Raw genomic sequence first — 27,691 nt, 5'->3', positions numbered from 1 at the left:
TTTTCTCTCCCCACATAGGGCAGGGCCTCCTAAGAATATTTAAGTGGTTTGCCTGTTCCTTCCTCACAGCTGCCTGTAGAACAGAGCATACCAGGGCACTCTGCACCATGTTGATCATGCTTTGAGTACACATCTTATTTCCTCTCCTATTTTTCCAAAACAGATGAGAACAAAGGCATCTTGGCAAGTTGCTATGTACATATGAACAAACATGTTGGAAGATTTATTTGTGAGCAGAAAGTGGCACCATATTATTTCCTGTCAGTGAAGGTGACTGTGCTGCTAACTCATTACTTTCTAACTAGAGGTCAAGAGCTTAAATGAAGCTGTGTGTGGCAGATATACACTTGTTGGTACTGTATGTGATTTATGAATGGGAGGGACATCAGGTCCTAACCAGAAACAATTTGTTCTAGATGATCCCAAAACTGTAACTGATTGTTCTGGTCAAAAGAAAGCATCAACTGTGAATACATTAAGATTAAGTAGTATTTAGCATGCTTTTTTTTTCCCTTACAGTCCTTTCCTGGAATCTGCAGTCTTTGCTTAAAGTAATGCATAGGTTTAGTTTGCAGGAGACTGGAGGCAGTGACTCCTAGATATAAATTTTTAATTGCAAAAGTTTTTTTCATCCACAACAGGAGTTGAATACAGTACACTAGAAAGTTTGAATCATGAACTACTTTGAAAAATAACAAATACAGAATTTGTGGTCATAACCCAGTGATATTACAACATTTTAAAAAATCCTTTGGCATTTGCGTCTGATGTCAAGCCAGGAATTCCTAAAAATGAAATCTGTATCTTTGCTGAAATTTGTAGTTCACTGAATTGAAGAACTTTAGTACTGTATACTTCATAACTCAGTAATTTTGTACTGATACATTAAGGGAAATTAAGTAGATCAAAATATTTAAATGCCAATATAGTAAGAAAGAACAAATTTGCAACCTGTTTTGCAATGGTTACAGTTTAGAGTCCTCACTTAAGCATCTCCTACATATATTTGTGTTTGACTTACTAGTTCTTCTCTGTAGGCTTTTAAATATTCAGTTTGTTATTTACCATTTTATATTGCTTTTCTATGTACAGGATGTGAATGAAGACCCCGGAGAAGATGTTGCACTCCTCTCCGTTAGTTTTGAGGACGCAGAAGCTACTCAGGTTTTTCCTAAGCTGTACCTCTCCCCACGTATTGAACAGTGAGTGAGAGGTTTTTTCTAGAATGTTTATTCTACTTCATCTCAGCACTTTTCTATCTTTTCCTGATATGTGTGATAACTTACTAGATGATAACATACTATTGCTTTAAATTGCTTAAAGTTATAGTGGTTGCTTTGAGTGTGTGTGTGTGAGTGGTAGAGAAATGATGGATCTTCTCTCAGCTAGTTTTGTTTGTATGTGATATTCTTGTAGCATCACAGTCTCTGAAAACCATGTTTGTTCTTTCTTGTGGCAGTATATTTTGAATGCCTTCTATGGTACAACATAGTGATAGCTTTTGTGGAAGGGAATCTTTAATTTTCTTTCTTTTGAAAAGGTAAGTTCTCTATATAAACATAATACATTTTAATAAATTATTGTTGTAGAAGCTAAAAGGCCTGGTTAACTATGCTTTTGGAATTTGCAGCTTTAGTAAATTACTTTTTTCAGGAGGATATCTGAATATTTTCTTTTAAGAGCATTGAACCTTACTGATCTGTTTACCAATTGGCAAATTTGCTGAGAAATGGATTTTTACTCCTAAAATGGAAGACTGGAGACTAAAAATCTATCTGTTTTCATTAAATTTTTTTTCTTCCTTTTCTGAAATTGAAAATGTTTTAACGCTTCTCCTTGTCTTCAGTATTTCAGTCTTGTAATATTTAAAAAAATACCTATGTTAGACTTTTCAGGTATACCACATTCAAACTGGTGTAGCATTGTTTCAGTGATGTATTGTGTTTTAGCTAATAGGGCAGTTGAGTTTCCTCTGAACTGGTGGTGACTCTTCTGTGTAGAGGAAAGATGGGGAATACTGACTACTACAGTTTTATAACTACTTGGGGATAAAGTTTGTGTGAGTGAAGAAACATAGTATCTTGACATTTTGATCAACAGAATATTGATCTGGATAAACTCTTGGATGCAGTTGAGAAAATAAAAACCAGAATTTGACTTAGATAAAGACATAAGACTTCCGAGATACTGTAAGAAAATGTAGATTACATGTGCAGGTGCAAACATATAGATAATGTATTTAGTAGCTTTCACATTTTCATATTTTTCATCAGTTCATTCCTTTTTGTCAGCATCAGTTGAGGGAATAATTGTAGTCAAATATGTAATTATCCTTCTGTGTTCCAAAGGATTCTCTTTCTGAACTCTTAAAAGCAAATGGTCTACCATTAGTTTCCATTGTATTTCCAGCTGTAGTCACATGTTGATGGTTAAGTATGTTTCAGGCCACCCAGGTATATCTGTCTAAATCATCCACGAGCTAATGAGTACGTTGCGTATTTTCCCACTTTCAGCAGTATCTTTAGAAAGATGTTAACCTCTTGATACCTAGCAGAACAGCAATACAAAGGAAGTCTTTGTCTTCCTAAAAGTATTGCATTTTCTCTCAGTGCCCTAAAGAGCATCTGATTTTAGATGTGTGATGTAGAGCGATACAGCAGAAAGATACTTGAGTGGTATTGGTATGGATCTGACATTCTGGTGTATTTATGGCTTTTGTCATTTATAGCTGATGCAGTCATGTCAAAATCATGCCAGTAAACCCTGGAGTTCTGTGCCACACCTTGTCATATTATCTGTGTGTTGAGGTTGAGATACTTATCAAAGTCAATCTGTCTTTCTGCATTTGTAACATTTTCATCACAGTGTCTAGGTACTGTTAATGCATAATTACTGAAGTTGCTTGTGCGCTGTTGCACCTCCCTTTATGCTGGCTACTTCTTAATGTGCCATGAAAAAAATGTATGGGTATGTTTCCAGTGTTTGTAAAATTGTGTTTTAATAGAAAATATACAGCTCTCTCTTGTTCTTTCCCAAAACCATTCTCTGCTGTGTTTAGCAGAGGCTGACAGTCTAGATATTTAACTTCCCAGTGTTTGGGAACTGAAGCAACAATGTGTACTTCTTTATACTTTTTGCCAAAAGTATAAAAAGCCTCAAGAAGCCCTCAGGATTTGTTTAATGACTTGAGGCCACGGCATGTTACATTTGAATTGTGTTCTGCTTATAAAGATCTTTCCTGCTGCTCACAGTAATTGAATCTGCAAAAGCCATGTAAGCAAATTACCAGTGTATTTTTTCTATGCAGCAGATTTTGAGGTGTTCCAAGTAATAGTTGATAGTTCCCGACATAACATTCCCAAGAACTCAACAAAAAGTGAAAAATACCAAATTCCCACAATTATTTTGCTAACAGTAAAATGTGTTCACATTCGGGAGAATGAGCAAACAGGAATAGCATTTTCCTGACACATGAAATAACATTTCAGGTTTGTAGAGCAATAAGAGGAAAAGGGCCTGTTTGTGTAAAGTGAGTTATCTCCTGCTTTCCCAGGAGGTTTCATTGCTCTTGTGCTCTGCCATATAAACACTCATTCCCGCATTGCTCTTTCTAAAAATGATACATACCCACAGATCTTGTCAGCAAATTTGAGTCCTAGGAATGTGAATATAGTTTTTTAGCTTTGAAGGGTTTTTGTAAAACACATTTCCTCTATTTTTTAATTGATAGTAGGCATAATAATACTAAGACTTTGACTGCACTTTGTCATAGACTCTGTAAGAGAGATTTCCAAAATCAGGGAAATGTCCACCTTTCAGGGTGAAGATGTTAGTACACTGGTTGGCTTGAAAAGGTTCACTTATTGAAGCAGCAGGTAGAAATGCAGTAGAGAAGAGTTGTGGATCATTCAAGTCAATACTGGTGCTTTATTGACTTGTACGGTGTGATGTCTGGCTGCAGAAGTGTCAAGTGCGGTTCTTACAATCAACCAACCAAACCCACATTTAGGGATGGAAATTACTTGTATTAATTTATTAAAATCTCATCAATAACTGTTCATAACAATACCTGGTTTAATTCTTTCATTAAGACATGCTAATTTGAAAAGTTAATTTCGATACTATTTGTTCAAAACACATTAACAGCAACTTTTAATGTTTCCTTCATTTGAAATCAGTCCCTTAAAAAGCTTACATTCTATAGTTTTAATAATTCTTCTGACTTTTTATTGCTTAACAGATGCCAATAACAGTTATTTTCAATTATTTCAAAATTAGACCAAGATAAAATGAAACATGAGATATTTATGAGATGTATTTGTTTTTATAAAACTACCATCTTTACTGTAGTATCATAGAAAACAGTTTCTGCACACTTCTGTAGGAAGTGGTAAGCTGAGAAACCACACAGACTGACCACACAACTTGAGGGACTGATGCTTGTCAGCATCCTTGAGTGTGTCCCCAGCTCATCCTTCCCTTCCTCCCACCTCAGGGTGGGGGACTTGTCTCGGGTTGCTCTCCATCCTCTGCTGTGAGCTGCTATGCTTTGGGAAGAGGGTCATACAGCTGAGCTAGGTAGGCACTGCCATGCTCCAGGGCATGGTAAGGACCTGCTGGGATATTTTCTCTTTATGTCCCTGATGCATTTCCATGAGTTTTTCATAGTGGCTTTAAACCTGTTGGAATAAAGCATCTTGTTGTTCAAAATTGCCTTTCTAGTGAAAGTATACTAGATACTTGTATGGGGTGGAAATTTGTAATAAAACTGCCCATCATATCTTTGTTTCTCATTTATTCAAAGTCATTAGACTCTAAATCCAAAGAATCAGTGCAGGATTGAACAGCTTATTTCTAAATTAATGCTCAAAAATTTGTGTCAGCATACTACGCATGAATGTGGATCAGAAGGTTTTGGGTTTTTTTCTTAAGAGAAAAAATTCAATGTATGTAATTTTTTTTTTCTTTTGTGAGTCATCCATGCTAAAGAACATAAAAATGGGTTCATCTTGGTTCACATTTTAAGAAAAAACTATATTAGGGTAGAAACACTGTTGCTCAGTGAATGCTGTGTTCCCTATGTTCACAGAAATAATCCTGCAATAAACACTGTTGTCCTGGAGGGCTTTTCTCTGATAAATACACAGACGTGAATATGCTAAGAAAACCAGCTGTCAGTAGAAGTTGTTTTGCTTAAATGGATCAGACTCCATGCTTTGGGGACTGAAATGGTCGTTTTTTACTGGTCTGGGAGCTGTGCCAGAGGGTTCTTCGTGACTGAGGGTGGTATGCAGAGTTCGGTGACTGCGTTTAACCTTCCCATACAGGCAGGGGAGAATAACAACCTGATCTGAACTCTTTGGCTTTGAATGTTCCTGTATGTTTTTCACTGATGGAAGAAAAAATTGAAGAGAAAATGAAACATATGTTTGCTTTGAGGTGTTTCCTGTCTGGTACCTGTGCTTTCTGCCGGGAATTGGAAGAGGAAAACCATAGAATATTACCCATTAACTGCTGAATACCACCTCTTGCTGTGTTTGAGACACAGGGGAGCTGTTAAGGGCTTCACCTTTGAAGTTGGCATGCCATGCTGCCTCCCTCCAGTAGAAGCCTGCTGTTTCAGACAGATTATGAATACACAGTCACTAAATGAATGGTTGTGCTTAGGCCGTTTTATATGTCTGCTTTGTAGAAGTCAGAAGGTCTTCAGTTTGGCATACTAAAATGTGATTTTTTTCTTGTGAATTGATGATTTCAGTAGAATTGTTAGTAGTCATCCGCAGCAGTCCATGGCTTCTTCAAATCCCTTTGCAGACATGGGAAGCAGAAGGAATGGCAGTTGCTTTGCAGAGCTTCCTGTTCCATTAGGCTTTATTTGGTCAGTGCCTGGCCAGTGCATCAGACATACTTACTGCCTGCTGTGTGTGCCATGCCCTCATCAGCCAAGGCTTCAGAAACTATAGCCAGTACCATAACCTGATTGCCAGCCTAGCACTGCTTTGTACTCTTCTTGTGTCCACAAAATCATCTGTTTTGCTGCTACCAACTTTTGATGGCATGTTGACAGCTTCAGAAGAGATCAGGACAGACTGGGACTGGCAGTCAAAGCAGATTGACTTGTACTTCTATTCCAGGTGTTCAACTGTACTGATTGTTCCTTTTTTTTTTTTTCCTTCCCTCTGAAGCTGCTATAGAGCAATTAGTGAAAATAGTTGTAGGAGAGCTAAGATTATGTGTCCATCATCTAAATGGTGCTTGAATGCTCGATATGTTAATGCTGTCTTTAAATGGCTCAGTTAGTGAGATTTTTAAGTCAGTTAAGAGACTAAGCAATTAGACCTATTTGTTGAGGTATGAAATACTTGAGGCAGTTCAGTGGGACCACTTCTGTTGCTAGGCAATGAGGTACCAGTTTCCCTGTATAGGAGATAGGGGACAGTTTTTGGTCTGACATACCTTTAGTGGCAATCCAGAGCTCAGTGTTGCCTCAAGTCTCAGAGTAAAACTTAGAGCTGAGTATTGGGAAGGGTTTGTGTCTTCCAGAGGTTTTGTCAGGCTCTGTGTCAGCCTGTATGTTTAAGGTTCTGTAATGTGATGGTGGAGGGAGTATTTTTACATGATATATCAAGCACTTTATCACTTCAAGTATTTTCTTGTATGGTTGAAATACGCATATAGAAAAATTCATTAGTAAAAGATCACAAAAGAAATGAAAACGTGATTCAACACAGCCCTCTTCAACTCCCTCTGCATACTTCTGACTAGAGTAGAAGGGTCTACAGAAATTTCACAAATTTTATGCCCATTTGATTCTTTTAGATCGAATCTCTCCTTTAATTTGTTGCCCTTTTTCACTTGTGCACATGTAATTTATTTCAGGCTACCCTAATTAAACATCCAATTCTGTATTATGTTAGTTGTCATGTGCTATGAGTATGCCACCTTTCATTGTAATAATCCGTGTTTCAACACAGGAATTTCTAAGTGTCATTATAAATCTGTACTCGACTGAAATATCTTCCTCAGGATTTTATTGTGATATCACCGCCTCTAGGCATGTTTACCTACCTACAAAGAGTGATAATGAAGGAAAAAGGGAACAAAGTGATTTTTTGGGGGGACATCAGACATTTTTTATTAAGGTGTTCTTGATTCTTTATTGTTGCCCATATGTTTAGACTTGTATTTTTGTACAGTGAGATTGTCAAAAGCAATTTTAATTAGTCAAAACTAATCCTGGCAATACTATTGAAAGTTGTTGTCGTCTTTATTACTAGCTAGGTCAGTACTTAGTATTTTTGAAATCTTCCTCTCTATCTGCAATAGGGATTATTTTTTAAATTACTTTCTTAGATTGTGTTTATTTTGATACTAAAATTCATTTCAGGAACAAAAGGTCCTGAAGAACTCTGGACCAATGGTATGGACAGTTTGAACTCCTTGAAATGTTTTCTGCAACATTAATTAGGCTGATGAAAGAAATTTGTAGGTGTCATCTTTTTATTGTGTGGCATTTGGTATGGCAGTAATAGGGTCTGGTAACTGGGGTTAAATGTTAACCTACACAATTACTGACTAGGTGTTTCTTCAAAATGCAGTGGAAAAATCTGGTTCAGGTAAAATTCATATATAGGGGAATTTGGAGTTTTTCTGGGGCCAATTTTTCTTTTCACTGATAACATCCTGGTGTTAAATTCTGCTTAAAAAAAAAAAAAGGCAAAAGTTAGATACAAAGTTAGATTGCTGGAAATCACAATTGAAGTAGTAGTTTCTCTGTTATTAAACAGACTTAATTCCAAAGACTGCCTCTTTGGAGTTAAATTGCTCTTGCAGAGGAAAAGTGCTTCAAAGTTACTGACAGCATCAAATTTTAAAATTACCTGACAAGTTTGAGGCTTCTGGTAATCTATCAGTAAATCTAATCACAGAATCATGTAGGTTGAAAAATATCTTTGATATCATTGTGTTCAAATGTAAACTCAAACTCAACACTGCCAAGTCCACCATGTCCCTAAGTACCACATCTGCACATCTCTTAAATACCTCCAGGCGTGGTGACTACACCACTTCTCTGGGCAGCCTGTTCCAGGGTTTGGCAATCCTTTAGGTGAAGGAAATTTCCCTAATATCCAATCTAAACTTCCCCTGGTGCAACTTGAGGCCATTTCCTCTTCTATCACTTGTTATTTGTGAAAGAGGCTGACTTCCACCTGGCTGCATCCTGCTTTCATGTAGTTGGAAAGCGAGATAAGGTCCCTCCTGAGCCTCCTTCTCTCTAAGCTAAACCACTTCAGCTCCCTCAGCTTCTCCTCATAGGATTTGTGCTCCAGACCCTTCATCAGCTCCATTGCTCTTCTCTAGACTCGCTCCAGCACCTCAGTGTCCTTCTGTAGTGAGTGACCCAAAACTGACCACAGCACTCGAGGTGTGGCCTCACCAGTGCTGAGTACAGAGGGACAGTCACTGCCCTGGTCCTGCTGGCCACGCTGTTTCTGATACAGACCAGGGTGTCATTGGCCTTCTTCTCCACCTGGACACACACTGGGTCGTGTTCAGCTGCTATTGACCAGCACCCCCAGGTCCTTTTCCACTGGCCAGCTTTTCAGGTAGAGTTCCCCAAGTCTCTAGTGTTGGAAGAGGTTGTTGTGACCCAAGTGCAGGACCCAGCACTTCACCTAATTGAACCTCATGCTAGCCAGCCCATCCATCCAGCCAGATCCCCCTGCAGACCCTTCCTGCTCTTCAGCAGATCAGCATTCCCACCCAACTTGGTATCATCTGAAAATTCAAACAGGGGCACTTGATCCCCTCATCCAGATTATCAGTAAAGATTTTAAACTGGACTGGCCTTAATTCTGAGCCCTGGGGAGCCCCACTAGTGGCCAGCTGCCAGCTGGATTGACTCCATTCACCACCACTCTCTGGGTCTGGCCATCCAGCCAGTTTTTTACCCAGTGAAGAGTGCACCTGTCCAAGCCATGAGCTACCAGCACCTCCAGGAGAATTTGGTAGGAAGTGATGTCAAAGGCTAGTCAATGGCAACATCTGCAGCCTTTTCCTCATCCACTTAACGGGTTACCCTGTCACAGAAGGAGACCAAGTTGATCAAGCAGGTCAACTTTCATAAACCCATGCTGGTTGTGCCTGATCCCCTGATTGTCCTGCACATGCCGTGTGGTGACACTCAAGATAATCTCCATGACCTTCCCCAGCACAAGGCCTAACAGGCTTCCTCCTGTTCCTTCTTATATATGGTCATTACATTTGCTGATCTCCAGTCAGCTGGGACATCCTTGGTTCACCAGGACTGCTGGCAGAGGATGCAAAGTGGCACGAGTAGGTCATGGAAGGTTTTTCTTTGAGATTGGAGTGAGATTTAGTTATTCTGCTGTATTCATTCTAAGTGGGTAATAATTACCAAAACTGTCAAGCAGTAGTTAAATGAGTTAATTAGAATCTTGGCATAAAATGCAGTGGGTATGGAAAAGCACATTTATTCAACAGTTATGAAAACTCAGATTTCCTAGAGTACACTTTGAACCCACTTTTGTTGCTGCGTGGGTATTTTTCCCAGTTCTTGATGTAAATGCAAACCCACCACTATAGAACATGGTATCTTAACAAAGTGTGCTTTCTTGAAGTTGATTTTTGCATATTTGGGATATGGGGTTTGCTTTCTGAATATGGTGATTAAGCCATTTGTTTTCAGAGAAATTCATTCTGATTGTGATCTGCATATTAGTGTTCTGTCTTCAGACTTTTTCTATTTTATTATTTAAAACAATCAACAAAACTTCAGCTACTGTTTAATGCTGGCTTCCAAATGGCTGTATTCAATTGGTACAAATCTCTGACCCCTGGAAAGTGAAAAGTTAAGGATTTTCAGATACAACCCGTGACAAGTGTGAACACAGACTTAAGTTGCATGTGAAAGACCTCAGTATGGATTGTCTCTGTTGTCTTCTCCCTCTGCCCCCCATCCCCCCACTGGGGAGAGCTGGTTGTACCTGCTAGGAGCCACATTCCTGTTACTGATGTTCCAGGAGGGAATGTGGCAGTACAGAGAGCATGAATTGAGGAGTATGGCAGAGGAACTGATTAGTGTGGGGAATCTGATGTGCAGGAGAAAGAATATAAAGGGAGGGGTCTTGGCCCCCCTGTTTGTGTGATAAAAGATGGTAGTGCAATCTTTGACATTACCAGAAGGGCTGGTTTCCCTGCCAACTTACCTTTTTGCCATACTGGGTATCACCTCTCAATTTCCTTTGCTTTCTGCCCCCGTCTTTCCTGCAAACAATCAGTGGCATTTTAAACTTGATGCCTTCTTGAAAGGAACATGAATACCTCCTTAACTATCCATTATAGGAAGAGGCCATTTTCCCAAAATATGTCATGGCTGATTTTTAAAATGTGACTACAGAATTTCTAGGAGTTTCCTTTTCCCTAATTATTGTCAAGGATGTGGTTCATTGTATTGCTTATTTTATTTAAGGCATATGAGACAGTCATAGTCTGTCCTGCTACTTAACTGCTGCAAGCTGCTTGGCTGATTGTGACTGGGCCTACTTGGAGAAAATGTATAAAATACATTATCAAGGGTGACACTTTTTTATTTATATCTAGTCTTTTCCTAGATACCAGGTTCCTCTTCAAGAATATTTTGAACTTCTTCCCTAGGAGCTTTACTCTGAAGAGTTGCCTTAAAAAATCACAAGGATTTGTTGAATTTTGAACCTGGCACAGGCATCCTCAAACAATACTAAACTTCAGCTATGTTTGAATGAAAAAGTATGGACTATAGGCAACAAATCACATGGCTGTTGTGTTAATGACTGGGACTCTTTTTATGTATCGTTTGGAAAAACATACTTATGTGTCAACAAAGAATATTACAGAATTTAAATGAGAGATCTTGTGTGTGATATTTAGTATGTGCATGCAGTACGTGTCAAACAACCCATGGAGGAAGACAAGTTAAATTTGGCAAGAACTGAAAATTAAGATGATGAAAGTGTAGATTCTTTCAAGTTGGATTTTATAACTAAATTCTTTGAGCTGGTTTCTGGTCAGGGGCCACTAAAAATACATGGAGAAGAAACTTCATCTGTTGAACAATTTCAGTGGGCAAAACTCTGTTAGTACTGAAGTTGCAGACACCACAGTGCAGTGGAAAAACCTGTACAAATAGAGCGAAACAATTCTGCTTGCAGATATTTGCTGTTGAAGCCAATGAAAGGGCTGTGCTCTTCTGTGTGGTTTAGTGATGTCAAGCACTACTTGCTGGAGGCAGCTGCGCTACTGCAATGCTTTCCTGACCTTAAATAGCCTATATGCTGGGTAATGCAAGTGTTCAAATATAAATACAGGGCACGTAAGGACAGAGGGAGGCCAGCAAAGCCGTCGAGGCCCCTTCCCTCCCCTGAGTTAGTCAGTGCCTTCCTCAGTATTCTTCTCTTCTGGTATTTGTCCAAGATATTTACAAAACCGTTCAGACTAATTGTTCCCTTGTGTTGCCTCAGTACTGTTTATTCCATATGTTAAGCACTGCGTGCGAAGCAGTTCTGCTCTTCAGTGTGGCTGCTGCTTGCTTTCCTTTCCTTTTCCTTTCTTCGAGGTTGCCTTTGATATTAACCCAAACCGTTGTGCAACCTCTGTCTGTCCTGGGAGGTTGTGTGTGCCCACTGCTCTTCCCTAGACCTCTCCACGCGGGCAAGGCTTTCTGGGACATTCTGTGGAGGTAGTTCCTTCAGGTCATGTTTTTGGTCGACTTCCCAGATTATTTTTTTTTTCTTTTGCTCTGTAATGGGAAGATGGTTAGATGACATGATGTGTAATTATGTAGTGATTCTCCTAATTTGTTCCATGGCTCAAACATTGTGTTTCTTTTGTGCCTGTAATGAATGTGTAACTTGCTTTCTACCTCCTCAAATCCTGTTGTTTTAAATTGGTACTCTTGTTTTTGTTCGTTTACCGATCGCTTAGGTTTCTCATACTGCCTTGCATTGGGTTTTTATTTCTTTACATTCCACCTCTATTTCCTGGTTTCTCTTTTGGCTGTTAGTTTTCAGCTCTGCACACATCTCTGAAAATTTGTTTTGTTTTTGAGGTGTGAGGCTCTGTTTTTTGCATGCCAGGTAACAGCTTTTCCTGCAGTTGACATAGAAATTGCAAGGAGAGTTGAATGATGAATGTAACATCCTGACAAAGCAAATCTTGTTGAAAGTTTAGGTAACAATTGATTTATAAAAACATAGCAGCCCTTTTAATTGTGTGATAGAGAGAATCAGTGCATGTCCAGAACAACCATTTAGTGTTGTCTACAATTCCAGTGCCTTTGTTCTTAATTTTAAAGCATTTTAACATTAGTTTTTTGAACTCTGTTTATTTTACATTTTCTCTTCAGAATTAATTGATTCCATTTATAAAAGGAGGGAAACTTTCAGGATTTTTATGTAATAGTGAAAGCAAAAACATTTAATTATATTGTATGTATCTACATATAATTGAAAAAAACCTTTTTTTCCCCCCATGACAGTATTCTATTTAGACTACATGTCTCATCATTAAAAATATTATATTTCTCATTACTATTAATTTCTTTACTGTCTTTTCATAGTATGGCATTAAAATTTTGGAGGTCACATCAATTCATAAAATACATCAAGTGCCTTAATCCAGGACAGCTGGAGTGGTTTTGTAGAAAATTCTTTTGCAGCAAGTAAGTGGTAGTTCTCACACCAGAGTTATAGAGCTCTTTGTTGCAAAGGAACCCTGAATCGTCTAGGCCAGCTTCCTGCTTGGCACGGGACTGCCACCAGCACTAGCTCAGGTTTTGTGTTGCACAGTCTGTGTCTTGAGCGCTTTCCAGTGGAGATCCTACAGGCTCCCTGAGGAACCAGTCTGCTGCTCTGCCACCCTCCTTAGAGGAGGACCTCTTCTCGAAGTCCAGTCTGACTCCCAAGGCCGCAGTTGTCCCAATCCTTGGGACATAAATGTCCCTTCAGACTGAAGCTGTGCAGTTGGTCATAGCAGTATTGCACAGTGTCATTAGCTGTATGCCATGTACTGCAGTGTGGAAGCAGAGGCTTTTTTAATGAGTCTCATCATGCTTCTCCAGCAGCAGGGACAGGTGAGTTCTCAAGGACATATTGCTAGCTAAGATTTGTTCTGGCTGGAGGTCATGATGAGCTGGTAGAAAGCTAAATTAAGTTCTTCTCTTGCTGCTGTCACAGTGAAGGGATAGCATGAGGAACAAGGGCATGAGTTTTCTGCATTCTGACAAGTATCACAAATGCATAGTCCTTTTGGACTAGCTGGTACATGAGATAAATTAGAGCAGTGCATGGGAACAAATTTTGAAGAATTTGGGTCAGTATTATGGGTGGTGTTACGCCTTGCAAGACCAAGACACATAATACTGGGAAATATCTTTTACTTTATTTTTTGGCTCTGTGTACTGAAAGCTTCAAGTTGCCTTTTCAATACACAGATGCTAATTTGTATTTTCCTTTCTTAATTTCATATACTATAGCAGAATTTTTTAAAAAGTAAATAAATACCCTGAAATAGAACACTAGTCATTAGCAGTGAATGATCCTGGCAATGCAACTGGCATTACTGAGTACTTTACACATACAACTGAGTACACTTAAAATGTTAGAAAAAGGATAGATTTATCCTGATTTTGTTTGTTATACTAATGCTGTGAAAGTCTAGCATTCTATTTTTGTTCATCCACCAATCTGTTCAGCATATTTTGTTTAATAGTTTAATGGTAGAGTCTATATGCAACCACCCATGTTACATCAGACTCTGCAACTGGAATGTTGTTTACTTTTCACCAAGGCAACTCCCTGTTTTTGTTAATTAATATCTAACAAGGTCCTACAGCTGACTCCCTTTAGAGTCAAGAATGTAGGGGTGTAGAGGGTTTATAAGCACATTGTGCTAGCAGCAGTTTCTTTTGTACAAGTGACCTGTTAAAGGACATGGTCTGGGTTGGCTTTTTTCATTTTTATGTGTGTGCATATTCTTTTATTCTTCTGCAGTTTTCTTGGGAGGTTATATTTGTACTGCACGTGCATACCCCTTTAATACATGGTGCCGGGAAGATATTTTCTTAAGCCATAGAAGGAAACTGACAAAAATTGTGACGAAGTCTTCTGCACCATTCTCTCACCATGCTTTTGGGGACTAAAGGACAACTCACATTTCTGACATGGTCAAATTGACAACAGTGGTTCATGTCTAAAATGCATTTTATTTTTCTTATTTTTGACAACAGGCCATCCCTTGCATATCTCAATTGCCACAGTACCAGAAAGGATTTTTTTGTTAAATATTTGGGAGTTTTATCCTGGCTTGATTTGAAAATATGCAAGGAATACAGTATACACAATTTCCTTAGTGCTATTCTACTGATAAAATGGTTTACTGTCTTTTAATCTGAATATCTGTTTTTGCAAACTTTAATGTGATTATCTTCTTTTATACCCTTCTGGGATAAAATAGTACCAAATGCTGTCAGGATGTGTGAATGTATCCATGTGTGTCAGAAAGACTTCATGTTTGGGAAACTAGAAGCAAATAGAGACTCCCTCTGATAATCTCAATCTGTACCAGATAAATGTTGCTAGACTTGGAAATGTCTTCTTTCTTTTATAGTCAATTTTTTTAAATGCAAAATGTCTTCTCAGTTACCCTCCTCAGTTAAAGCTCTGCCTTAACTTTATAGGCTGTCTTGAGGCTATCTACACTTAGATGCACTGATACAGATTCCTCTAGTACCTCCACTGATGTTATTTGTGCTATGTACTCTAAAGAAGTGGAAACTTAAAAATTCAGTATATGTAGAAGTACTTTTTTTTCCACTATGAAAAAGATCTTTTTAATAATTTGGTATGTTTTTGAGCTTCGACCCCACCAGTGTATCTGAGTAACCTAGGGATAAATAGATAATGCAGTTGGCAAGCTGATTACAATTGTATCTTCAGGCAGGCAGAAAAGACCTTTTAATTTAATTCAGTCCTTAAAACCTGTAAAAAATACTGGGTTCTATTTTAAGAACAAGTAGTAGGTAAATAGTGTTCCACCCAAAATCTGCCAATTACTGATTGTGTTTGTGTTCTCTTTTTTTTTTTCCCTTAAGTTCTTTTGTTGTAGGAGGACATCTTGGCAAAGCTTCACATATGTGGTTAAGTGCTTGCTGAGCCACAAGCAAATAATACTGTACAGTTAAGCATTTCTTCCTGCATCACCAATTTCTATTCTCTTGGGCAACAGGAGTTCAAATCTGGGCAAAGATGACAGGCGTAGACCTGTCTGATTGGATTAATAACACAGAAACTGTTGTTAGCCACCATAGTAATATTTTACAGTTGATCTTGTGGTTTCTCAACCCAGGTTTTGGTTTTATTATACCAGCAAATAGATCAGTGGATAGCTCTTCAATCCTAAAGGACAAAAGGAGAATTGTTTCAGGTTTGGCAGATCCGAATTCTGGTGAAGGAGGTGAAAGAGGGTATGTGGAAGCCTGAAGGGCAGTGATGATTCAGAGATGACTTCCAGTATATTGACTATGGGGGATTTCTTTTTAAATTCTCTATCATTTTTGCTTGTGTGGCATTTTCAGGCTCTCTAAATGCCTTTGTTTGGAAATAAGAAATAATTAGTTTGAGGAAGTACAAATTTTCCAGTCAATGTGTTCATTCATACCTGGAATGGAGGAGGAAGTAGGGCTAGTTTGCTTATCACTTGGATATTACAATAAAAAGGTTTTTGGATAAATTTTTTTAATCATAAAATCAGTGCTCTACAGGGAAAGTCATGAATTTTGTTATATATTGGTAGGAGAATGACTTCAAATTTTTCCTTTATCGTAACTTTTCATAAAGCTCATGTAGTATAGAATGAGTAGTAGGATCTATATTTTGGATTGTACCATGAAATTGAATGCATGTGAAAAATCTGTGACTTAAAATTTGCTTTTCTGTGCACTTGTAGTTGTCTTAAAGTGACAAAAATAGCTGAGACTGGGGAAGGTAAAGCTGTGTTACAGGAACTCATAGGGAGCTTTTGGGAAAGTAGTTCTGAAATTCAGGTGATGAAGTTCAAGGAGTTTTGAACTCACTTTACAGTGAGGGTGTAGAACAGGTTACCCAGTGAAGCTGTGGATGCCCCATCCCTGGAAGTGTTCAAGGCTGGATTGGATGGGGCTCTGAGCAACCTGGTCAGGTAGAAGGTGTCCCTGGCTGTCCATGGCAGAGGGGTTGGAACTAGGTGATCTTTAAAGTCCCTCCCAGCCCAAGTTATGATCCTGTCATATGCCTTATTTGTAATTTCTCACGCTTGTGACATGGCATAAATTCAGTTCTCCTCAGAGTACTGCAGTAGGCCTTGATATGTTCAGTTTATAGTTTTGTACATGCAATGTGAAGTCTAAATCCCTAGGAAGGAAAAAGACAAGTGTATTTTGGGAATTAATTTGGTCCTTTGGAGTTACTGCAGTGTCTGGGCAGTCTTGATGCAGTACCTGCTGAGGAGACACACACCTTGATTAGGATGCCAGTCACAGTAAGAGTCAGAACTGTGGCTATTTAAAATTGTTTTATGTAGAAAATATGTAAAATGATCTGGTTGAATTAACTGTTGGGGAAGAAATTTCTCTTTCATTTGTCTAGCTTTAGTAACATATGGAAAAGGAAAAACAGTATACAAAGTGACACAAGGAGGGGGGTTTTGGGCTTGGGGGCTTTATTCCAACAAAGCTAAATAAAGTTACAATTTTTTTTTAAACAGACCATAAACTATATCTTGTTCTTTTAACTTATAGAAATACTTTTTGAAAGTATTTTTTTCCCTGACTAGGAGCTTTTGCTTTTTTATTCTCCAGGTCTTTTGGGGTTGTCTGTGTTTATCTCCCCTTTAATGTGTATTTACATTGAGGGAAAGGTGAAAATTCCAGGTCCAGATTATTCATAAGAATTGAGCAGTTCTGGGGGTTTCCTGGTGCAAAGATTGCTGGATTTTCAAGGCAAAATATGAAATTCTAAATGAAAATAATTTTTGTATCTTTGGGATTATGAAACATGTACCCTGAGACTTGATGAATAATAGTGTATAGTCACCTGTTCTCCAGGCATCCCTTGCTTTTACATGTGCTGCATTTTTATCTCTTCTTGAAAAGTTAGGAAATCAGACCATGGACGACAAAAGTTTCAACCTTTCCCAGCATTTGGTTCAAAGAGCTGCAATCAGTTACTTTTAGTCCTGGCCAGGTTTGCATTAATGCTCTTCAGGTTCTGAACTAATTAGATATTTTGAAGTCACTTACTTAGGCAATAAATTTGTGCGTTTCAGGTGCTATTTTTCATGTATTGTCACGTTGAAAGATGAAAATTAGATGCTTCCCAACCAATTTTGTCTTTCATGCTCTGAAATTATGTACAATGCCAATCATATGAGAAACTTATGGATGTGCTAAATCAGTTGGTAACAGTTGCATGTCACAGGTTTGGCAGTCTTGAAGAATGGAAAGTGGTGACTTAGTTACAAGGAACAATCTAGATATTAGTATGCAGTACTTGAAAAGTTTGTAATGTATATAACCATGACCTCCAGCCTCTTCAGTAATACTATTGCAATTGCTAATTTCTAACAAAAAGCTACTCTCAGGTAGTCAGGTCAGTCAGAGCAGAGATGCAAATTATTTCTGTTTCCTTAATGTTTGAGAAGTGTGTCTTTGTGTAGCTCAGGTGCTGAAAACAAGCAGCACAGTTTTTCAGGAAATCTGCCTCTCATAAAAGGTTGAGATAGTTCCATTCTTCTTGACCACTTCCACCTTTCAGCATAGGATTCCAATTAATTAGGAATTTGAAGTGTCTCATATGGTGACACACACACACATCCCCCCCTTTTCTCTAGCTTACACAATTCTCAAATAGTACCCACTTTTCAGATCTTTCTTTAGTATAAACTTGAAGTGTCTTCTTTTTACCCCTTTGGTATTCTTTGTTTTCCTAAACTTGTTTGTGCTTAAAAATACAACCTGTATTCTTTCACAGTAGGAAATTTCTGGTAACTTACTGCTGGGACATTGGCAGCATCTTAGCATTAGTTAAACAACCTTTTACAGTGCTATGGGGTGACAAGTTAGTAAGAAAGGGAAGGCTGGGGAATCTGTTAGTGATTGTTTTTTATCTGATTTGGACGCAGCAAAGAAATGAAATGGAAATAGGTTGGCTGTCTTTTAATTCCTCATCAACAGACCTTTGGATTGATAATCTCTCCTGTGCTGTAATTCTGACAAATCTTGTTTTATTTGATCCCAGTGAAATAGCCACAGACTGATCTGACTGTAGCTACTGAATTTATCTGCCATACTTAGATGGACTTTCCTTGGGCTTTTATCTTAATTTTGAAGGGCTCATATGAGATGGTTTTGTTGCTGCTGTCTTATGTAATGCTGTTTCATGGACTGTGGATTTCAGTACCGAGATGTGCTACATGAAGTAAATTGGACCATCTAGTTATGCTTGCTAATATTTTTACCTCATTCCCATTAGTAAAATGACCTCAAGTATCAAGTTTGCATTATAACTCTCCCAAACACCAAACAAAGGAGAAGAACATTGTATCAAGTCAATGCTTGTCTTTGTCTTCCCTTTCTCTCCCCAAAACTGTCAAAAAAAGATTAAACAGAGGTAACTGTATCTCATCACCCACATCTCTGCTCTATACCGCAGCGGCTGGAAAACGAAGAGCACACAAATAGAATCAAGCAGCAGCATTAGCTAATTACAACATTTGTTCAGTAACAAAGGTAAGAGGCCTAAAATCAAAACTCCAGCACAAGCTGTAAGTGGATCTTCACTAGTGTGTAGGTGCATCCCTAAATCACAGCCATATTGAGGGAATGGGGTTTACTTGTGTAGTGGCGCTTCCCCCCCACACTCTTTCTGGGGACAGCTTGTCCTCCTCCCCTGGATTCTTGCAGCTAGCCATACCTGTACACAGGGGTATCGCTGTGTGCAACAATTTGCTGGTGGTGGCTTTAGGCTAATTGTGTCCTTACTTGACTCCACCTACTCTGAGAAGTTTGACATACCCTGTTTCCCAAAGTAAATAGCATTTGGGGTTTGGTTGTTTTGTTCATACCGTTTCATCCCCGCAGAGGAATGAAAGGGCCATTTTGTAATCTTCATTCTCAGTTTACTTCCTTCAATCTTCTCCTAAACCTCATCACATTAAGTGTTAGTGTTTCAAGTTCTCTTTCAAGCACATGCCATCCAAATCGTGGTGGTATGTGAAATGTCATGTTAGGCAACTGTTGATATTGTCAGAGGGATTGTATGTTAAGCTGGGGTGGGGAAGGTAGCACGGTATGTTTTGCAGAGCTGTGCATTTTTAAAATCATCGTGATCCCTGGCATATCACTTGTACTTGCAGAAGAGGGCAGGGTCCTACGTCTTCAAATGGGGTGTTTTTCCAGATGTTCCACCCAGCCTGAGTTCATGTCAGACAAGTCAGGTCATTGCTGCAGAGCTATTGAAGTTCTCAAAAGAGGATCTTTATTTATTTGAATGTTTCATTCGTTTCATTAAATCTAAAACTCTTTGAAGGTATGCTACATTTTACAGATCACAAAATTAGTTACTTAAAAACCTTCTCTGAGGGAAAAGAAAATGTAGCCATTTTAAAGTTTTGCCTTTTTCTCCCCATTAGTTCAGGTTACTCTAACATCTACTTTTACTGCAATTTTAAGCAAACACCATAATTTAAATTATTTGTATCTACTTTAATTATATAATACTGTGGCAATCCTTTTAATTTTTTTTATGTAAATATAGAGATACATGTTTGTGATTAAAATTTTGCACTGTAAATTGCCTCGCAGTATCATCTAAATATGCCACCCCACTAGAAAATCACATGGATGTGCAAAATGATAACAAAGTCCATAGAAACAGGGCTAGCACATGTGATATTTTGCCCTAAGAATTCTCCAGCCCTAAGCCATTGGTGACTGAGGAAATCTGATTCATATGTAATCCTGAATGAATTTTTCTTTTGTGTACTTGTCCAGCCTACCTTTTGCATACATATTGCAACAGGGAATTTCATAGCTCCACTACGTCTTGCATTAAATGTCCCTCCTTTTAGTTTTGAAACTAGCTCTTCCTGTTAGCTTGGTGTAAAGCTGGCCACTACACTTGTATTGGAAGAGACAGCAACTAGTCAGTGCTTATTCACATTTTCAACATCACTCATCATGTTATGGTAATCAGTCTTCTTTCCTCATGATCCCATACTTCTTTTTGTTTTGACTTTTTATTTTGTGCTGAGTTGACATTTCAACTGAACTTTGATCATAACCCCAAGAGCAGCTGAGTGCTTTGGTGCCCATTTTACATTTTTGGTTAGGGTTGGTTTTTTTCTGTGTATCACTTCATACTCATCTCTTTCTTACTGTCATCCAGTTCCTCTGCTTGAAAGCCTGTTCATTACTCTTCATGGCTGGAGTTTATTTTGGCTACCCTCAATAACCTGTCATCCCTGAACTGCCACCTGGCAGCTCACAGGTTTGTCAGGTCACTTATGAACATTTTAAACAGCACAATTCACTAGTGAGCCCTCATGCTGACTTAACCCCACTGTTAGAGCTAATTATTTACTTAGGCTTCTTAGTGACTCTTTCTAAGAGCTGCTGTAGATGTGACAGACGGGGCTACCCCTAACTGTGAAGAAATCAGTGCAGCTTTTACACAGTGCCTGTGCACACAAACATGCTGGGAGGGAGCCTCTGAAATTAACCCATTTGCCTAAAACTTAGGGAAGCCCTCACAAGAAAAAAAAAACCCAGCTTTCATCATGTCTTTGTCATTTCCACAGCCACCTCCCTTGCCTTGGTTTTATCTGAGTGAAAAACCTTAGTTTTGCTCTGCTTAAAACCAGTGGTGATGATTCTGCAGGTACAGGTGGCTCTTGGGCTCCTGTTTGCTAATGTTAGATGGTCATGGAGTTCTCACTTGTGAGGGCTGTCCTCTGTACTACAGAGAGCACGAGGTGACCTTCATTGGCTCCAACAAGGGATGATCAGTCTTTGGGCAGCCTTATGAGAAACTGAAGGAAAGTTTTAAACAGAGTATGTCGAACTACATTTAGGAGTATCCTCTGTACTCACCAAATGAAAACAGTTTAAACTGCAGTGACTTGTGCTGGAGGGCTTTTGTCCTGCAAGAGCAAACTACCCTTGCATAACAGACAACTGTTTTACAGTAAATCAGTAGGAAATCAAATGGTGAGTCGCTTTTGCTAGAAAATCTTGATAAACAGAACCCACTGAAAACAGGTTCCTGGTTGATTTTTTTTTTCCCCTTTTTGATTTATAAGAAGAGAAAAATCTGCTCAAAGTTTTCTGCAAAGTCAAGTGGTGGAAAAAACAAGAACAACAAGGACATGTACCAATACATCTTTCTTTAAACAATGTTTTTTATATGGCTTTGGGGTTGGATAATAGAAGAACTGGTTTCTGGAATTACAGGACCTTTTCTGACACGTGCATTTTGCATTAGATTTTAAAATTCTAACTGGAGGAGATGGGCAGAGTACAAAAATATTTTCTAACTTAAGAAGTGGTGGTAAAGCTTCCATATTTTCTGCTGCACCCAGAGAACATAGGCAAGTTTCCATCACCTTCTAGTATTTTGACCATTATTTTCCTTGTGTTGATTCATTCACCTTCTTTTCCTACCCACTAAGCAAGATTAGTAAACTTACTGCGAAACTACCAGAAATTCTATAGCCTTTTCTCTAACACAAATTCTCAGATTTAAAAAAAAAAAAAAAAAAAAAAAAAAAACAGTTGGCTGGGGAAATCTTTTAAAATTCACACCCTCTTGGTACTGCCCAAGAAGAGAGTCATAAATACACATGTCCAAAACTATAAAGATTACTAGATTCCTGCTCTGGACTATTGAGGGAAAAAAGGCCATATCTCTAAACTTGGACTAAAAGGCCTTTGTCAGATGTTTTCAGTGGTATTAAGCAACTCCTGCTTTCCAGTAAAGCTGGGAGAGCGAACAACCTTTGAAATTTGCTGTAATTGGAAACTGCCTCATGTTTTCCATTATAAATATTTTTCTTTTGTTTCTTGTATTTAAAAAAATTTCAGTTGCAGGCTGAGGTTTTCCATGTGAGATAGCTGTTTCAAATGAGTCCTGTTTTGAAGCTTCCTTAGGGCTAACATATTTGCTTTACTGATTCACTTTCCATTCCTCAAGAGGCATCAATATTTTTTTCTGTGACAGTGTCAAGTTATACCTTCCTTTAACACCTCGGGTTTCCAGAACTTTTATGAACTTTTTCTTTTGAGTATGCACCTCTGGGCACTAATGGTAAAGAAGGTGGATTGCGAATGTTGTATTGACACTCCTTGGGTTGTGGTTAAGAAGGCATTTGTAGAAGCTCTTGGAACAGTGGTTTTGGTAAATGATTTACCTAATGGGATGAATTTTCCTATGCTTGTTCTTATTGAGGAAGTGTCTGAGAAACACTGTACCCTCTTTGAATTGCACATGCAATGTGAGTTTAATCAGTTGAGTTTTTTGTTTAAGCTTTCAGGTTAATCAGTGTGGTTGGTTTGGGGGTGGGTTTCTTGGAGTTGCTATCATTTTCTGCATAGACAGAGCTTGAGGTCTTGGCTGCTTTCCTTCTGGTTACCTCTGCCACGGACTTCAGTTCCTCCCTAAATGCGTTGTGTGATGGGAAATTTGGGTTATTTTTTGATTTGGCTTCCTAAGAAAATTGATTTTGTTTGCCGTAAAATTAATATGATCATGTTATCTGTATGTAAAGGTATCTGTCACTTTTGTCCTGCTAGCATTTTTAAGCCTGCTGGTCCATTTGAAAAAAAAATGCAGAAAAGTAGAAGTCTCAAAAATGGGAAATTCCCATAGTTTTTATATTTCCATGAATATAACCAGTAAGAAGAGGAAGATACTGTTACTGCCACCTGAAGGAAAGGCTGAAGGCCCTCTGTATTCAGTGCTGAATACAGTGCTGAAGCTCACTTCAGTATTGAGTGAGCAGAGAGTCAATATGGGAGAAAGAAATTATGAATATTCTAATCTTGGGAAGTGCTTCAATTAGAGTTCATGTCTTATTAAACATCAGGTGAAAAAAGCCTCTCTTCAGTCAAGATTCCTCTCCTGCATGCTCTGACATCTTGCAAGGCATAAACAGCATCTGAAGCTTTTCATTTGGCAAAGGCATTTAGGACATGTTTCCAGTGTGGTTTCTCTGATGTTTGTAAGGACTGAACTCCTGCTGTGCTGTGGCTTTAGCACAGCCCGTGTAAAAAGTCAGTCTGATACATTGCAGAAATCCACTGGAAAGCAGACTTTGTTACTGTGCTACTCATCAACTTCCTCCTTGCTTCTCCTGTGAATAGTCCTGATTGGTGCAAATAAAGAGGGGTAAACATTGACTGGCAGGTAGTCAGGAACAACAGAAATACAGAGATTACTTTAGTGGAATAATATAGCTGATGTTTACATACATAAAACTCATAAAGAAGTAATTCATCAACCTTTATAAGGTCATGTCCATATATTGGTATGACATTAACGTTGGTAAGGTTGTGTTGTCATAGCACGTGTGCAGAGGAGGATCAAATTACTGCAGATGTGTGAACCAAAACTTTGAAATTGTGATTCTTTTGGGTAGTTGGGGGGAAAAAAAATGTTGACTTAATATTACACATTTTGTATATGAGCTTACATATGAGGTGCAGGTGGTTTTAGGGGTAAAAAGGCAGCATCTCATTTTATCAAGGAGACGTTCAGATAAGGATTTATGTGTCCAAGGCTGTAGTAACTGTAATAAATAAATTAATAAATAAATAGTGTATTGTATTATACAAATGCCAAGTTTGAACCAGCAAACAAGAGAAAGGATAAAATACAAGAAGTTATTGGATTGGCTGTCGTTTGTGAAGTCAGAAGTAGATTAATGATATTAAAGGCTCTCATCTCACTACTGCTTTTTTTTAGTTTGAGAACAATACATTGGGTACAGTAGATCCAAATCCTAATCTAAGTCTATTGTTATTTTAAACCAAGGTGGGTAAGAATTTACCTCAGTAAAAGAGGATCAAATCTCATTCCCTCCTTTGTATCACAAAACAACTGTTAAACCCTATGCCTGATTCTTAATCTGGAGTGAAACTGGGCATGTATAGGATTCTGGCATTGCATCATTACCCTGAGCTCTTAGTGAAAGGTAGAAAATCTGAAAGCATGAGATGATTTCTTTGCTGTCAGTGATTTTTAAAGAAATTAAAAACAATCAGTATCCAAAGAAATACTAACTACAGAAGTAGTTACTAAAGGAAAAGCCTTCAGTCATTTGCAAGAAGGAAGCCCAGTGAACACAAGCTATATACAGGGAAGTTTAGATTTAAATTCACAACTGTATTTTTTTGTTTTTGTTGAGTCGTGTCTTTTTTCTTTTTTACTCCAACTTCAGCACATCTAAAATCTTCATAATCTAGCACGTTCATTATAATTCACTTTAAAACATCCAGTAGTGGCCTGTGTGTTGAAGACAGGAAATAGTAGAAAAAGCAAAGAGCATATGATTTCGGAGAACTTCTGTCTTCACAACAAAATAGTAACCTAAGCTGGCAGGAGCCCCAAATCAGCTATTTCTGCCCAGTCAAACTAGAATTCTAAAACACTATTTATAGATTTAAATAATATGGAAGGTTTCATTTTTTACATTCTTTAGTCAATTCAAAAATAACTTTTCACGAGTGACAGGTCTTCACAATTAAAAAAGCTTGTGGAGTTCTCTCAGCCTGAAATCATGTACTTCTGTGGTTGCAGATCAATAGCATAGACAGTGTGCAGCACCTTCTTTGAATGTTGTAAAATGGGAAAACAGTTAACCTGCCTGAGTGGATAGTATCCAAGGGATTTTGGTGACACTGTGATGTTATTAGTTGATGGAAGGCAGAACTTGGGATAAACTGAAATGGCTCAACAGTAAACTTCACCTTGAAAGGTGCTGAGGATCTGCTTGAGAAATTCTGTTTGTACTCCATTTCTGAAGTAGTTGTGAGTTCTGCTCAGCTTTTATTCACATACAGTAATATTCATTCCCTGTCAGAAATTGTATCAAGGATTGTCTATTAATGCATTTGAAGCAATCTGTAGAAGCACTATACACAAATTGTATTACGTGTTCTTGAAACACTTTGCATTTTTAGGGTAAAAGTTATTTTAATAAGACATGTAGTACTGCTTCAATGCTTTTATTTTTGGTAATCATCTGATTATTTTTAAATATCTATATGACTCAAAAGCCTTAATATAATTTCCAAAAAGAGAATACTTTATTTCAGAAGCAATTCAAGATGTAGAATCTTAATATTTCAGTCTTACTAAGTGACAGAACAGAAATTATTTAAAAGCAGACAATCTTTCTGAAAATGTCATTCTTCAACTAAAGAGCCTGGTTTATCAAAGCATCCAATATTTATTTGTAAATACATCTACTTGCAGATGCCATTTAGGACATCCTAATATCTTACTACTCAATATCTTCAACGTTAAGTAATATTAATCAAACCCTTGAAAAGTAATAAGGTGGAGTTTTTGTCTTTCAGTGGCCATGTAAGTGTTTGCAGCTTCTAAGGCAAAGAGGGACAGCTTTAAAGACAGTTTAGGGGGTAGAAGTGTCTATGTTTGACTGATGGCCTGACTGATATCTGTGTGTGCTCTATGAATGTTCATTATCTCTTCTGGGATGAGGGGAATCTTTGTGAAAAGGATTTTTTGCTCCAGTCTTTGCCTTGCAGAACATGCTGTGATGAATGTGCTCCATGACCAAAATCCAGGCATCAGTGTAAACAAAATCCTGGGAATACCTGTACTCACCTTCTGACCAACTTAAGCACTGCTGTTTAGTTACAAATTATGAGATTTCCAGTTTCTTGTGTATATTTGGGGTCCCTGCTTCACTTTTAACACAGTGAAGATCTGTGGGTTTATTTTTTGCCTTTTCTATTTTAAAAGTAGACCCGTGTCTGCCTTTTTACAGAAGGAACATTTGTTACTTCAGGTGTAAGACCAGAGTTTCAAAGTGCCAGTGTTTTCTTCTGAGAATTTTTCTCAGTCTTTCCACCTACCAAAGGCTGCCCTTGTGCAATGTGATCCATAGCTCTGCTTTTCTGTTTTGAAGAGAACATATTAGGATGAATTTTGAATTATTTGCGTTCATGGGAACGAAACAGACTTACACAAATTCCTGTGGTAAAGACTCTGAAAGGGGCTGTGAAAACTGTCTGAGCAGATTGATATCACCTTGTTAAATGAGTAAGAGTTTAACATGGTTCATATTAGCTTGTCAAGCCACAGTGGCTGTGTTTACATGAAAAACTGCTGTTCTCTTGCCTTGTGTCCACATGTGTATTTGGCTTACATAAAACCAGAGTGCACTTGGCCTCCTGGAGCATTTAGCAGAAGCACCAGACCAGACTTGTAGCATTCCACATCATTTGTGAACATAAGATAAAGCCAATTTCAAGATCTGAGCAAGAATGCCCTTTAATCATGCTGCATACACATGGAAATCAGTGTCAGAAGCCAGATGTATGAAAGAAAAACATTTTTCTCCTTTAACTTTCTGTCTCCCTCGGGCATTCTTATCGATGACCCAAATGCTCAACTTCATATCCAGAAGTTTTCCAGCATGTTGCTTTCATTTCATTTCTGAAATTTTTCTGCAAGTTTTCTTGCCCTCTCAGTATGTATTTCTTGTTCTTCGTGTGAGCTAATTAAACATGATGCTGATGAAGCAGAGGACAGGATGTTTCATACAAAATGTTTCTCCAGATAGATGAGATTCACAAATGAGGATTACTGTATGGCCTAAGGAGAAGGAAAAAAAAAACTACATGAGAGAAGTATACAACACAGCAGTGTTTTAGCACAGAGGCAAAAAATAAATGCTCTACAAAATGACTATGTCACTGGTAGTGTTAGGCATTAAACAATATAGGAAAAGATTAACAATAAGAGATAATTACTGTAATTTGGCAAGTAGATTAGGGAACATAAATAAAATAAGGAACAATATGAGCAAGTGCAATCACAAAACATAAAGGGCTGCAAGTTATGCAAGGAAATGACTGTTGTTCTTCAGAAAGGCAAGAACAGTAGGAAGGGAAGGCAACAGAGTCATAAGGTTTTGAGAGTAATTTTTCTGCTTTGTGATAGACACTGCTGGTGTTAGCTGGGTTTAGTACAAGTACTGGAAAATTACCTGCCATGTGAACAGTCACAATGTAGTAAACTCGATGTTACTGAATGCCTGCTGTAAGAGTCATCAGAAATTACAGATAGATACAGCATATGTTTGTATGTGTAACTGATACTGTCTTAGAGCAGTTATTAATTTATTTTATCCACTTTATTGATGGATAATAAGAGAAGATGTACATGGATTTGTGATAAATATTCTGTTCAACTGAATTGTTTGGGAGATCTTCATCACTAAAGCAGAGTAGATTATGGAAGAGTAGATCAGTATCTTAAATGCTATGAAGCACTGTGTAACATACCACCCAGGCTTCAGTGGTGAGGAATTTCCAGGGGTCCTTACAATAAATAAATAAATAAATCCTGTATTC

General features: G+C 38.1%; 1 protein-coding gene across 2 annotated transcripts in view; it reads left to right on the top strand.

The window, feature by feature from the left end:
* BABAM2 (BRISC and BRCA1 A complex member 2) overlaps window positions 1-27,691 on the top strand; it is a 160,965-nt gene that overhangs the window by 86,593 nt on the left and 46,681 nt on the right. For both annotated transcript variants that reach the window (XM_059841228.1, XM_059841230.1), the window contains one exon: window positions 1,093-1,202. In XM_059841228.1, the coding sequence (XP_059697211.1) occupies window positions 1,093-1,202 (110 nt within the window). The remainder of the gene's footprint in view (window positions 1-1,092; window positions 1,203-27,691) is intronic.

Source organism: Haemorhous mexicanus, chromosome 3 (genome assembly GCF_027477595.1).
Source record: "Haemorhous mexicanus isolate bHaeMex1 chromosome 3, bHaeMex1.pri, whole genome shotgun sequence".
In the NCBI taxonomy this organism is placed as follows: domain Eukaryota; kingdom Metazoa; phylum Chordata; class Aves; order Passeriformes; family Fringillidae; genus Haemorhous; species Haemorhous mexicanus.
This window is presented reverse-complemented; position numbering and strand designations above follow the sequence as displayed.